Source organism: Myodes glareolus, chromosome 6 (genome assembly GCF_982192425.1).
Source record: "Myodes glareolus chromosome 6, mMyoGla1.1, whole genome shotgun sequence".
Classification (NCBI taxonomy): Eukaryota; Metazoa; Chordata; class Mammalia; order Rodentia; family Cricetidae; genus Myodes; species Myodes glareolus.
This window is the reverse complement of record NC_142031.1, coordinates 2,696,099-2,708,874: the sequence shown is the minus strand read 5'-3', so window position 1 is coordinate 2,708,874 and position 12,776 is coordinate 2,696,099. Positions and strand designations below refer to the sequence as shown.

The 12,776-nt window shown below is 47.8% G+C and overlaps 1 protein-coding gene across 4 annotated transcripts in view; it reads left to right on the top strand.

Annotated features, from left to right (window-relative positions):
• The window catches only part of Cep104 (centrosomal protein 104), a 34,199-nt gene extending 23,069 nt beyond the window's left edge, over window positions 1–11,130 (top strand). For 3 of the 4 annotated variants that reach the window (XM_048416262.3, XM_048416267.3, XM_048416255.3), the window contains exons 16-21: window positions 114–180; window positions 629–737; window positions 5,538–5,676; window positions 5,770–5,837; window positions 8,287–8,377; window positions 9,091–11,130. In XM_048416262.3, coding sequence (XP_048272219.1) covers window positions 114–180; window positions 629–737; window positions 5,538–5,676; window positions 5,770–5,837; window positions 8,287–8,377; window positions 9,091–9,206 — 590 coding nt within the window. In that variant the 3' untranslated portion in view covers window positions 9,207–11,130. Of the gene's footprint in view, window positions 1–113; window positions 181–628; window positions 738–5,537; window positions 5,677–5,769; window positions 5,838–8,286; window positions 8,378–9,090 lie in introns of those variants that run through there. The other variant, XR_015002112.2, reaches the window with a different exon arrangement.
• Window positions 11,131–12,776: the final 1,646 nt, after the last annotated feature.

Genomic DNA, 12,776 nt, shown 5'->3' with positions numbered 1-12,776 from the left:
CACCTGACCACTGGGTTTATAGAAACCAAACTGACATAAATTACTATTTTTTGCTGAAACTTTAAACATTTCAACCAAACATTACTTAGATTATGCTTTTTTAATCTCCTCAGACCTTCAAGGAAGGAAAGCTGCCCCATCTGACACTCCGGAAATCCCAGATAACCACTATTTGGATAAGTGAGTGGCACTACCTGTGTCTGTTACATGGGGGCTTGCAGAGACCCTGAGCGTGTATCTCCTCCCTGGCTCACCTCTTCTGGAGTCCAAAGCCTGGAAACTGCCCTAAGCCAATTTATACTGGCTTAGGCCAGCTGTAGCCTGTCCCATCTTGCTCCAAACAGTTACCCTGGATATCCTGTCCAGGGGCAGATCCAATCTGCACGGGCCTGAGCTATCCTCCCCTTCTTCTGTGACTTTATGCCATCTGCTTGGTGAGGCCTTGCTCGAGGCAAGAACCCTGACCTGAGCCCTGCTGTCTTTCTCAAGAGGCAGAGCCTGCCTGTGGAGCACCAGGCCTTTCAGGACAGGAGTGGCCTAGCGAGTTCTGAGTCTAATGCATTGGGGGTTGAGTGGTCATGGTAGCCAGAATGAAGCCTTCACTTCTGCCTTTTCTAATTCATTGTAGTCTTTGCATCTTTTGTGGGGAGAGGAATGAGTCTTTCACAGAAGAGGGCCTGGACCTCCACTACTGGAAACACTGCCTCATGCTGACAAGATGCGACCACTGCAGGCAGGTCAGGTGCTGGGCATGGGCTATGGCCTCTCACAGGTGACCACTGCAGGCAGGTCAGGTGCTGGGCACTAAGACACCAAGGTTTTGAGAAAAGACCAAAGCATGGGTAGCCCCGATCTTTGAAGCTTGAGAGGGAAGTCATGAGGAAAGCAGAAAAGTCCATGCTGTGACCCAGAGTGACTGACTGTGTCATCCACTCTCCACCACCCGCAACTCAGTCTGTCCCTGTTCCCCTTTGATAACATTTACAGCACATTTGTTGCTTGGCCTTCCTGTAAGTGGAATCCTGTTGTATGGGCCCGTGCTCTCCCGTGTCGATTGCCTGTTGCTATGTCTGTGCTTTGCATAGACCATGATTGATTCATACCCTGACTGCTTCAGTTTGGGACTGCTGGGAATAGCTTTGCTGTTGGCATTCCCGTGTTGCAACACACAAAGAAACATCCATTGCCCCCAGCTAGGACACTAATTAGGATCCTCTAAGTCCTACTTACCAGGTAGTTTATTAGCTACTTACGGCTCATGGGCATTTTCTGGCCCTCCATCTCCAGCAAGTAGCCAGATGATGGTACTGTGGCCTGCTTCCAGTCCTGTCCCCAGTGTGCTGCCTGAAGGCATGTTATATGCTCCAGTTGAGTGTGTTTTCAGTACCTCCAGCTATACAACACAAGAACATGCGCACTGAGATTCCGCTGCACATGCTCCAACCTTAGATGGTTCGGCCGCAGTTGCAGATTCCTCTTGTTTCCCATAACAAGCAATGCAGCAGCTTGTCCAACACTCTTCCTTGGCTCTATTGTGTCTATTCAGGCTCTGATTTGCTGTGTGGGTTTTCCTAGGGAGATATACAGAACATCTGTTCACCCGCGTAATACTCCAGCAAATACAGGGATAGTTCTACCCAGCGTGGTAAGCCAGTGAGCTTCCCGGAGCTTCACAGCAGCTTGGGGTACAGCTGACAAAAGCCGTGTCAGTGGAGTGCCATCCTCAGTGAACCTTCCACTTCCTGTGAGCTGCACCTGAGGGACAGGGTCAGGAATGGTGGGTGGAATCTCGGGAGGGCTGCAGTTCCATCCCTTACCATGTATCAGGCTATCAGTGTATTGTTTTGCATAATTTTATTTCCATAACTATGGGTTCAAGTTCAGCACAGCAATCTCTGCTCTTCAATGGCCATGATCGAGTTAATTATGGAGTCTCAATATGACCACAGCACTGGGCCACATGCCTAGCCTGGTTCTGTTGATGGGACCATAGTGCAGCACTAGGCCATATGTCTAACCATGGTCCTCTGGATGTGGCCACAAGGCAACTCTGTTGGACAGGCTTTTTCTACTGAACTAGTGCCCAGAGGTAGAGTCCCGGCCACCTTACAGCTCACAGCAGTGAGAAAGAGGGCACCTCTGCTCTCACATGCTATATGCTGCATGTGACTGAGGCGGGCACCATTTGTCTACTGGTCACTGGCCTTCCTTGCTAGGTGTCTTTCTGTTGTCATCTTCTACGTCTGCATAGAGCCGTTGGTCTTGTTCTCGGCTGTGTCTCTGGAATGGGCCGCCAGCAGACAAATGACATGAAGCCTTCTATTGATTAGGAAAGCTTGGTCATTGGCTTAGGCTTGTCACACCAGCTCTTATAACTTAAATTGACCCATATTTTTATTAATCTACATTCTACCACATGACTTCTGCTGCTCTCATGTTCAGCGTGGTCAAATTGTTCTGCATTAAAATGGTGTCTCCTGTGTTCCTTGATTGCCTCCTCTTTCTCTCTGTCCAGAAGTCCCGCCTCTACCTCCTGCCTAGCTATTGGCTGGTCAGTTTCTTATTACACCAATCACAGCCATACATCTTCACACAGTGTACAAATATCCTGCAACATTTCCCCCTTTTGTCTAAATAAATAAAAAGGAAAGATTTTAACTCTAATACAGTAAAACTATTTGGCAAATTTGGAAAAATTATTTTATTTTCTATTCTATCTTGATGAATCCAAGTCTTATACCTAAGCTCTTTTTTTTTTTTTTTTTTTTTTTTTGGTTTTTCAAGGCAGGGTTTCTCTGTGTAGCTTTGGAGCCTGTCCTGGAACTCACTCTGTAGACCAGGCTGGCCTCAAACTCACAGAGATTCACCTACCTCTGCCTCCCCAAGTACTGGAATTAAAGGCATGTGCCACTATCACCCAGCCCTAAACCATTTTTTAATCATAATTTATATTGCCATCCTAAAAATATCCTTTTAGTCCTTAAAACGTTTTCTTAGATAAACAACTTAGGTTTATATGTCTCTCAACCTTTATAAGCTTGATATCTCTTATATGAGTGTCTTTTCTGAATTTGATAACAAAACTGTAACTTTAACTGTCTTAACCCCATCAGAGACCCGAGACAGATATAATATTACCTGAGTAAACAGGAAGTGCAGAGCAAGCAATTTCTAAAATTGTAGAGATGACAGAACAGCTGACAGCCTGGACAGTCAACAAAGTTTCCTCTACAATGTTGGGGCATACGTCTTCAGCCTACAGGCTTAGAATATTTGACAGAATTTCCGTGAAGCAGGAATTTTGAAGGACTGTCCTACCTTGTCTTGACAAAGTTTAGCAGTCACTCTTGTGTCCTGCTTGTCCAGTTTGCACAGCGTACTGTCAGCAGTCAAGGCAAGGGCAGTCAGTTTCTTGCCCAAATGGCCAGCTTACCACAATGAAAGCAAACTCCATATGGAGGTTCTTCAATGTTTGTCATCATTTTTTGAAATAAAATGGTGCTGCCAGGAGCAGATGTGTCTCACTATCACGAAAAGTTTTATGCTATTAAAAACATCTTAAATGCCATATCCTGTAGGTCTCTGAAGTATTTGAAGACCATCTATCTAAAATATATCTGTTTGACCTTCAAAACATACCTAACATGGCCACAAATTTGATTGTTATAGATGACTAACCTACATCTTAATTATCCTAAACAATTTATAATAATAGCCTTTAAGGACTAGAGCTTTACATTGCATTTTAAAATGAGTTGCATAGGTACAATACCTTAAGCAAGAGTAGAAACATACATAATATGTTCTAACAAAAATAACCGTAAATTTGTATCAGTATACAAAAGTCCTTACCAATGTAAACTGCTTAAGACTAGTAGTTGCTTTTTTTTTACTTTAAAAGTAGATTCAATAATTTACCCTTTTATCCTATCATTCCTATATCCCCCTTTTTCTTTTCAAAATGAGATCCCTGAATATAATCTCTTTTGCTCAATTTTTTTTCCTTACCATGATCAATAACAACTTGTAACCAATTCCCCTAAATGATGATAAACATTCTTAACCTTCCAAAAGACCAAAAACCATTCACCCCACCTCTTGGGAATGCAGGTATTAGGTTTTCTATACTGCTTCCTGTTGTCTGGGGGTGATGGTACCTATAGGGGATCCTGATAAAATTGGGATAATGGTCAAGTCCTAGGAGAGCTATTTATATTATTTTTTGTTTAGTTTCTGTGTGATGGGAAAGTGCAGGGCTTATCTGAAGTCCTGACTAGAAGAGTCTATGAGACTGGACCATCTTAGCTAGCAACTTTGAAATTGTTCTGGATGCAGAATTTTGAGGAAACTGTACCTGAGGCTTTCTGAGAGGCTGGATCAGCTGGGCTACTTGACTTCATTGGTGTCTGATCCTTTTTTTTTTCTTCTGAAAACACATAGACTTTTAAAGGTAGCGAACATATCAGCATTAACACAAGTACAGGATGTGCAGTGAGCACAGTCAGCTAAAGATGATTCTCTGCTCTATGTTCGAGCAGGTAACAGGCATCTGCCAACCTTATAAACAGTCTGTCTGCACTGTATAACCAAACCTCTATCCATGCCATGGAAGGACTTATCATGTCTCGCCCACTCAGAGCTGTTCCCATGTCAAGGGATCAGCATACATGTCATCTGTCCTGTGGTCTTTCCTGTCGTCCTCCCTCACATCTGCAGCCAAGATTCTCAGAGGTCTCCCCTGGTCAGATCTGATCTTTGTTAACTTTGAAGGAATCCGTAGCTTTTCATTTCCTGTGGAAACAAAAGCACAACCTCTCCCCCATTCTGTGTGTCCGAGTCGTTCTGTGTCTCGGTGGTGTCTCCTGCATGCCTCCATTATCTCCCCTTCCACTCTTTCCCCAGAAGTCCTGCCTATGCCTCCTGCCTAGCTATTGGCCATTCAGCTTTTTATTACACCAACCACAGCCCATCTTCACACAGTGTACAAATATCCCACAACAGAGGTCTTTAATTCAGGCTGTCCCCCTGCCAGTCCTTCTAGGGCTCATGCCCTGGTCTGCTTCCCTCCTGCTCTGGGCCTCTTCAAACAAGGAAGACAGAGGGAAGTGTTTCGTTTCCTCTGGTGCACAGGGAAGAATGTAAGAGGGCAGGTCCCACCCTTTGGACACTCATTCCTCTATCCGGCAATACAAATTCTGACAGCCCCAGGTGTGCAGCTGACCTCTTCAGCAGTATGTGGTTCCATGGCTGTGCAGAAGGTATTCTGATCAAGTGTCAGATGAGTGGGAGAACCTTCTTCATATGTACATTCTTAGAAATACTGGGGAGCCAGAACTTGAACCCAGAGCCACAGCGGACACTCAGATCAACTGTAGCCCCAGCCCATACCATGGCCTTTACATAGCACTCAGGTGACATGAGGAGGACCCAGGGTCTCTACAAACTGTGTGACTAAGGACACTGTTGGTTAAATAAATGCCAGAGGATCCAGAACAGCTGCTCTGGCCCACAAAGTCACTTGGCTCTGTCTTGTGCAGGTGGTTGAGATCTCCAGCCTGACGGAGCACCTGCTGACAGAGTGTGACAAAAGGCATGGGTTTGGGAAGTGCCACCGCTGCAGCGAGGCTGTCCCCACAGAGGAGCTTCCCAGGCACATCCAAACCAAGGAGTGCAACCGTGAGTGTCATCTAGACATTGTGGGAATGGATGGACCCTTCCTCTCACCGAGGGGTCATCCAAGTAACCAAGTCTTTATCGAAATCATTTCAGCTGCCAAATCAGAGAAGGTGGCAAACCGCTGTCCTCTGTGTCATGAGAACTTTGCCCCTGGAGAAGAGGTAAGGGGGCCTGAACCAAGGTGGGACAGCAGGGGAACACTGAATGCACTCTCAGGATGACAGTTAGGAGGCACAGTGCCCTCCTGACGTCCTAACAGCAGAGTCTCAGTCACTGGGCAGTCAGCACCCGTGGTTTTACACTTCATGGTGTGGCTTTCATGTGTGGATCCAGGCCTCCCTGGCATCATGGTCAGGTCTGTAGCCCGTAACCATTTGGAGTAAAATAATATGCCCCATGAAGGTTGATGGTTCTCTTCCTACTCAGTGCCATGCTCGCCTCCTGCCCTGAGCAGGTGGCATGGTGACACCTGTGCTTCGCCTCTGGTGTTTGGGGATGCGTCCAGGGGCCAAGGTATCCACGGGTCTACCCTCATCTGCCACAGTACGGTGGTGGTGCCCTACATGCCAGACAGCTCTGGAGACCTTCTCCTGGCTGTGCTTCTGCCCCAGGAGATGCTATGGAGTCCAGTGTTCTTTCCTGTCACCTTTCTTCATCCCCAGTGTTGTGTGACAAGACTTTCACTGGGGAGACACAACACACGTCTATCCACCCCAGAGAAGGAGCCCACAACAGCACAGAAACTACCAAAGTCCAACTTGGTGAAGCCTGAGTAGTACTGGGGTGTTAGGAGGAGAGTAAGTGAGGGGTTGCTTATAGGAAGAGACTGTTGTATCACCAAAGCTCGCCCCAGCGTGAGCGACAGGTCCCTGAATCTGGGAACCTGGAGCACACTGCACAGCCTGCAGGCAGAGCTGGATGGGGTGTCCTTTCCTGGTGACTCTGGTCTAAACCTCTCCCAGGCAGCTGGGCTGGTCTCAGGGTCTTTGCAGCTTGACTTGCAGTCACTGGCGGAGGGTGTAGTGAGCCTGGTCAGTTTGGGGGCTTCCTGAAGCTGTTTACCTTCCTGCTTACGTAGTCACTGGCGGAGGGGTGTAGTGAGCCTGGTCAGTTTGGGGGCTTCCTGAAGCTGTTTACCTTCCTGCTTAAGTAGCTTTCCCACAGAATGAGGTTTTTTCCAATCTTGAAGGAACCTGTTACACAACTCTAAGCGGCTTTCAGAATGGCAGGCCAGCTCACTAGTGACTAGGTGGCAGCTTGTCTGCTTTTAGTGTTTTGCTAAACTCATGGATGAGAGTAGATACAGAGCCATGGCCATCCCTGCCCATATGGATGATCACCTCTGGACAGTAAGGTCCTTTTGCCTGGTCTCCTGAGGCTTTGTAGCTGACTTGTATCCTCCTGTCTGGAACATTCTGCCCAGACAGGAATTAGCTGTCCTGCCAAGATGTGTGGCCCTCTCTCTCTCTCAGCAGGCCTCAGCACAGGGAGGACCACTGCTGCCAAGCCACAGTGGACAGAGCTGATCCAATTACATGTCATAACCCTGTCAGTACACATTGCTGTCTGCTGTCTCCCTTCCACACCCAGCCGGTGCACCTTTCTCACCTTGTCTTCCTGGAATCCCAGCATGCTCCCTCCTCCCCCGTCCCAAGTTGTAGCCTCACCAACCAAAAAGGACCAAGGACACAGAATTAATGTGTCTGCCCTAGGACAACGCTGGAGTCGGTGGGTCCAGCCCCTGCTATTATCGGGTTCTGTTCTGGAGCCCAGGGCTTGGCTCCAGCAGCCTGGACACCCACTGAAGACCTGCTTGGGTGCGTTGTTTCCATTTCACAGGTCTCCCCAGTCTGTAAGTAGGGCTTGTTCTAAGAACCGCATCCAGGCTGCGACTGCTGTGCTTAGCCCTGCTGCCCCATGCTAACAAGACGTGTTCACACCTGCACGTCCAGACTCGTCTTCCCCTGCTCGTCTATAATTTGAGAGCCTTCGTTTTTCATCATCATCGCTGCCTTTACTGACCCCCTTCCAGCTGCCCACGGTCTTCGCTCTCTTGCCCTCGCTCTGTTGGTCTCTGCCCTGAGCAGTACTGAACCAGCCAGCAGCTTCCTCCTTTCTGCCCTCTGTGCCCACCATCTGCCATGCACTAGTACCCTCTCCGTGTCGGTGGCTGTTCGCTGTCACTTGCCTTCCCTATTCTGAGTGTCTGTGCCACCTTAACTCTGTATGACAACACCCATTTACCACCTCATGGTTCCCCTGACTCTGGGCTGGCGTTCATGACCTCCTGGGCTGCCACGGAGTTGCTAGCTAACCTACATGTTCACCTGCAGCTCAACAAGGGAAGAGCCGCTGCCTAGTGCCTTCTAGCAGCTGGCAAAAATAAGTCCTCGTAGCCACAGGACTCAGGTTCCAGTCATCCAGGGTGGAATGTGAAATGCAAAACCAGCCTGTAAGACTTGGGTGCTAAGGCCAAAGAAGGGCAGGGAGCCAGGCCTCTCACTGGTTGGCACCTCATTCCCATTTTAAACAGTGTGTTGTGTACTCTGGCAGCGCCCCAGGTCCCTTGGAGCCACCAGGCTAATATGCTGTGCCTCCTCTTTGTTGCAGGCGTGGAAGGCTCATCTGATGGGCCCTGCTGGCTGCACAATGAACCTGCGCAAGACACATGTTCTGTGCAGGGCCACAGCCCCGCAGCAAGGTGAGTCAGAAGTCACACATGAGGCCCTGTGTTCTGCAGCAACTTAGGTGAGATGCATCCTGAGTTTCCTGCCCATGTGCATCTGACCTGCTAACCCTATTCTCCAAGGAGCAGCTGCTCCCCGCAGATGCCTCCTGGCAGCTCACTGGGGGCTGGTAAGGCTCCCCACAGCTGCTGCACCCTGAAGGATTTAGACTGCACTCACAGAGGAAGCTATTGCCTTCTTTCAGCCCACCATCTAAGGCATTCATTTCAGATTAAGACACCGTCCCAGAGAACAGAAGACCTTTGGCCGGTTCTGGGGGTGTGGCTCTTCCTTATGCACATAAGCTCAGTACTTACGCACAAGGAAGGCTCCCCGTTCCCTTCCTGGTTCTGTGGGAAATAGTGGCTCAGGCAGAGCTCACACGGCAAGATCTCCTCTTTAACCAGCCTCTTAGAAGTAAGTGGACAGAGGCCCATGGCTCCTTGTCAGGTCAGGTTCATTTCAACCACATTCATTGTGGCTGCTGCCACATTTCTGGAGTTGGGTCTTTGAACTGACGGCCTTCTGTGCCATGCATTCTGTGTCTTCCTGTCCCGCTGCCATGTGCATTTCTAACCTAGTGTGTGTTCTCGGCCATTCTCAGTTACTGTGGGTCTGCAGTCCACCTGCAGGAAAGAGTTCCTCTTTTCATGTGGTTCTGTGTCCTGTGCATCTGTCTCCACTACAGGGAAGGGCCCAGCAGCATCGAAGTCGGGCACCTCAGGACCCAAGGTTGGAAGCAAGATCCCCACCCCAAAGGGGGGCCTGAGTAAGAGCTCCAGCAGGACGTACATGAGACGGTGACAGTTTCCACTTCTGTCTCTGCCAGGGGCTGTGCAAGTTTCCCCGTTCTAAGCCATGAGTGTTGACATAGTGATGCAGGACTCTGTGCCTGCTGTCCTTGGCCTCTTGTGTCGCAGGAACAGAGTGTATGGATATGACCAAAGAACCCGTCCCACGCTAGGCCCCACGGTACTGGGCCCTTTGTCAGTGCCCAGGCACAGAAGTACCTCTTGCTCAGGAAGCCAGCAAGTACAGCACCCACTTTCCTTACTACTGAGATGTACCCCAAACTTTGAGCTCACTAGTGTCTGTTGCACATGTTAGACTTTGCACAGGGCTAAGCTCAGCTTTGGTGGCCCTAGCAGACAGCAGCAAGCCAGACTGAACCTTCTGTGTCATCTCTCTCACGACCTGCCTGCTAGGTTGTCAGACCATATACAGCAACAAGCAATAAAGGGAAGCAAGCAGAAGGCAACTGTCCTAAGAACAAGCCCCTCCAGGACATACTTTGCCCAGTGTTCCTGTGCACACCTGTCCCCATTACCCACTGACAGCCCTACCTTGATGCCTTCCCTCAGCGGGCTCAGATGCTCTGCTGCAGAGTCCTAAATGGACTTTGGGTGATGTCCCCTGGTTACCCTCTTCTCACCTGACCATAGCCCACCTGCAAGCCTCAGTTTCTTTACGGCACAAGAGAGCACCTTCCACCTTTGCTAACCTACAAAGATAAGGCCCGCACACCTTGCTACCCAGAGCCTCCACATCAGGTGTGTTACACCCTGTGATGTAAGTGAACCCACTTTCCCAGATCATTCACAGGATGTCACTCACAAGACCTCAGGGGACAGCTGTCAGCATCCTCCACCCGCCTTCCTCCCAGGAGCTCCGGTCACACAAGCATCTGTGGGAAGAACTGAGTCCATCTGAAACTCATGCCCCTGTCTCCGCCACAGGCTGAAGGGGGCCACTGAGGCGCTACACTGTGCCTGCTTCCTGAGGTTTTCCTCATTTCCCTTTGAAGTGTCTAGGATTAAGAAAATGAGTATTATAAAATTAAGGCATATTTCTTTAAAATTCCCAACCATGTAAAAATCCATATGTATAGGTGCCTGAGCAGCGAGCATGCTGGGTAGTTAATCCCTTGAGCTCACCCCTGCTTTTGGCAAACAGCTATTGTGCTGGCTGAGAGTGGAGCAGGATCTGTTGAGAGGAGGATCCTATCCTGTCAGAGGCCTTTAGTGTGGAGAGAGCGCGAAACGACTTAGAGCCAAGCACAGGTGCCACAGGTCGGACGCCGGCCCATGTCTGCTAGCCGTCTAGAGTGCAGACCACAATGGAGGCAGACGCCTGTGGTGCTTCTTCTCTGCTGTAACTAAATCCTTCTTGGCCCGCGTGGTGGCTCACGCCTGTGCTCCTGGCACTTGAGAGGCCCGAGTCAGAAGCTCACCACAAGTTCAAGGGAAGCACTGCCTCAAAATTAAACAGAACAAAAAAGAATCCCTCATTTTAGCTCCCGTGTTTGCCTGTTACAGAATCATGAGTTTCCACAGAGGTGACTGGCGGTCTTGGCAGCCTCAAAGCTCCACACCACTGTGCTTGATTCAGGGAAGGAGCTAAGAGCCCACCATTCATAATATCAAAGTGTGGAACACTCCTCAAGCTTCACATACGACACATTGTGGATATTTAATATTTATTTATATTATTTTTCATAAAAGATATTCTATTAAACCTAATTTAAAAGAATTGTGTCATATCTGATACTGAAATACATTGTAAATACCTTTAATGAAAATTTGCAACTTTTTAATGTTTTAACATAGTTTTTCTATTTGTCTTTATTTCAGGTGCCAGAAGTATAAAATAATATATTTTTATTGTTATTGTTTTAGGGTTTATGTGCTAATTTGCCTTGAGTTCATTAATACAGTAAAGAGATCATTCAGTGTTTGTCACTTTTATTTCAGGATTTTGTATGCAGATTTCATTTGTTTTTTGTTAGATTTGCTCCTTTGAGACGTGAGTGTTTTGCCAATGTGTATGTTTGTGCATCACATGTGTGCCTGGTGCCCATGGAAGTCAGGAAAGGGCACCAAATTCTTTGGAACAGGAATAAGCCACCCACCGTGTGAGTACTTGGAATTGAGCCAAGGCCTCGTACAGAGCAATAAGAGCTCTTAACCACCGAGCTACCTCTCCAGTCCTGTTTTTGTGTTAGAGTCAAGATCTCACTATGCAGCCCTGGCTGGTTTAGAGCTCGTGGTATAGGCCAGGCTGACCTTGAACTCAGAGATCCACGCGGCTCTGGCTCCCAGGTGCTGGGATTAAAGGCAAGCACCGCTGTGCCCAGCTCACTGGATTTGTAAGGCATGTTCTGGGTGTCTGTGGGGCAAGTTTCCAGAGAGAATAAACCAGCCTGACCTTGAGAGTAGCATCCTTTGGGCTGGGGCAGGATCTCTCTACCCTGACCTCTCCTTCTCCTTTCTGATTTGCTCACCCATGAGGTGTACCACCTCTTCTGTCTGCTTCCAACACCATATTTCTGCTCCTCCACAGGCCCAGTAATAAAGCCAGCCAACCATGAATGGTTTTAGAATTAAAGCTTGAAAAATCACCTCTGTAGACAAAGATGAGCAGTTGGGTATTGTACTGATTGGCTTTATGTCAATTTTACATACACTAGAGTCACCAGAAAGAAAGAAGCCTCAGTTGAGGAAATGGCTCCAGCAGGAAGGCATTTCCTCAATTATTGATTATCACTGTCTTGGGGACCAGCCCCAGCAGTACAGGGTTCAAAGGGAATCCACAGAGTCAGCACTTACTGTGACTTCTTTATCTGAGAGGTGTAAACAAAGTTTCTGTCCCCACCCAGTGCCATAGCCATTCAGTCCCAAAGAAACACACAGGGGCTTATATAATTATAGACTGTTTGGCCTATTAGCTCTGGCTCATTATTAACCAGCTCTTACAACTTAAATTAACCCATAATTCTTATCTATGGTTAGTCATGTGGCTTGGAACCATTTCCCAGTAAGGCATGCTCATCTTGCTTCCTCTGCATATGGCTGGTCTGATTCTCTGCCTTTCCTCTTCCCAGAATTCTCCTACTCTGGTTGTCCCACCTATACTGCCTGGCTATTGCCCAATCAGCATTTTATTAAACCAATACAAGTGACAAATCTTTACCGTGTACAAGAGCATTCTCCCATAGCAGAGGGGGTTAAGGGAAAAGACACACTGTCTCTTGAAGGTTTCCTTCTTTATTCTTCTGTGTTCTATCTTCTCTTTTCTTATCTCTATCCAGAAATGTCCCTTCTATCTCTCTTGATGTTTTCCTTCTAACTTTATTCTTGATGTTTTCCTTCTAATCTATTTTAACTGTCTTCATTCTTTCTCTTACATCTTATATACCTCAGGAAAATCTTTCAGGCAGCATAAAAATTACAGTGTGGTTACATTCTGTTTTTCAAGTGAATTATTACAATGAGTACAAATAAAACACAGCCTGTTTTCCATATCCCTTCCATGATTTTCTGTATGACAGGTGAGAAATCGATTGTCCCAAGAACCCAGGCACATTCACACCCACGC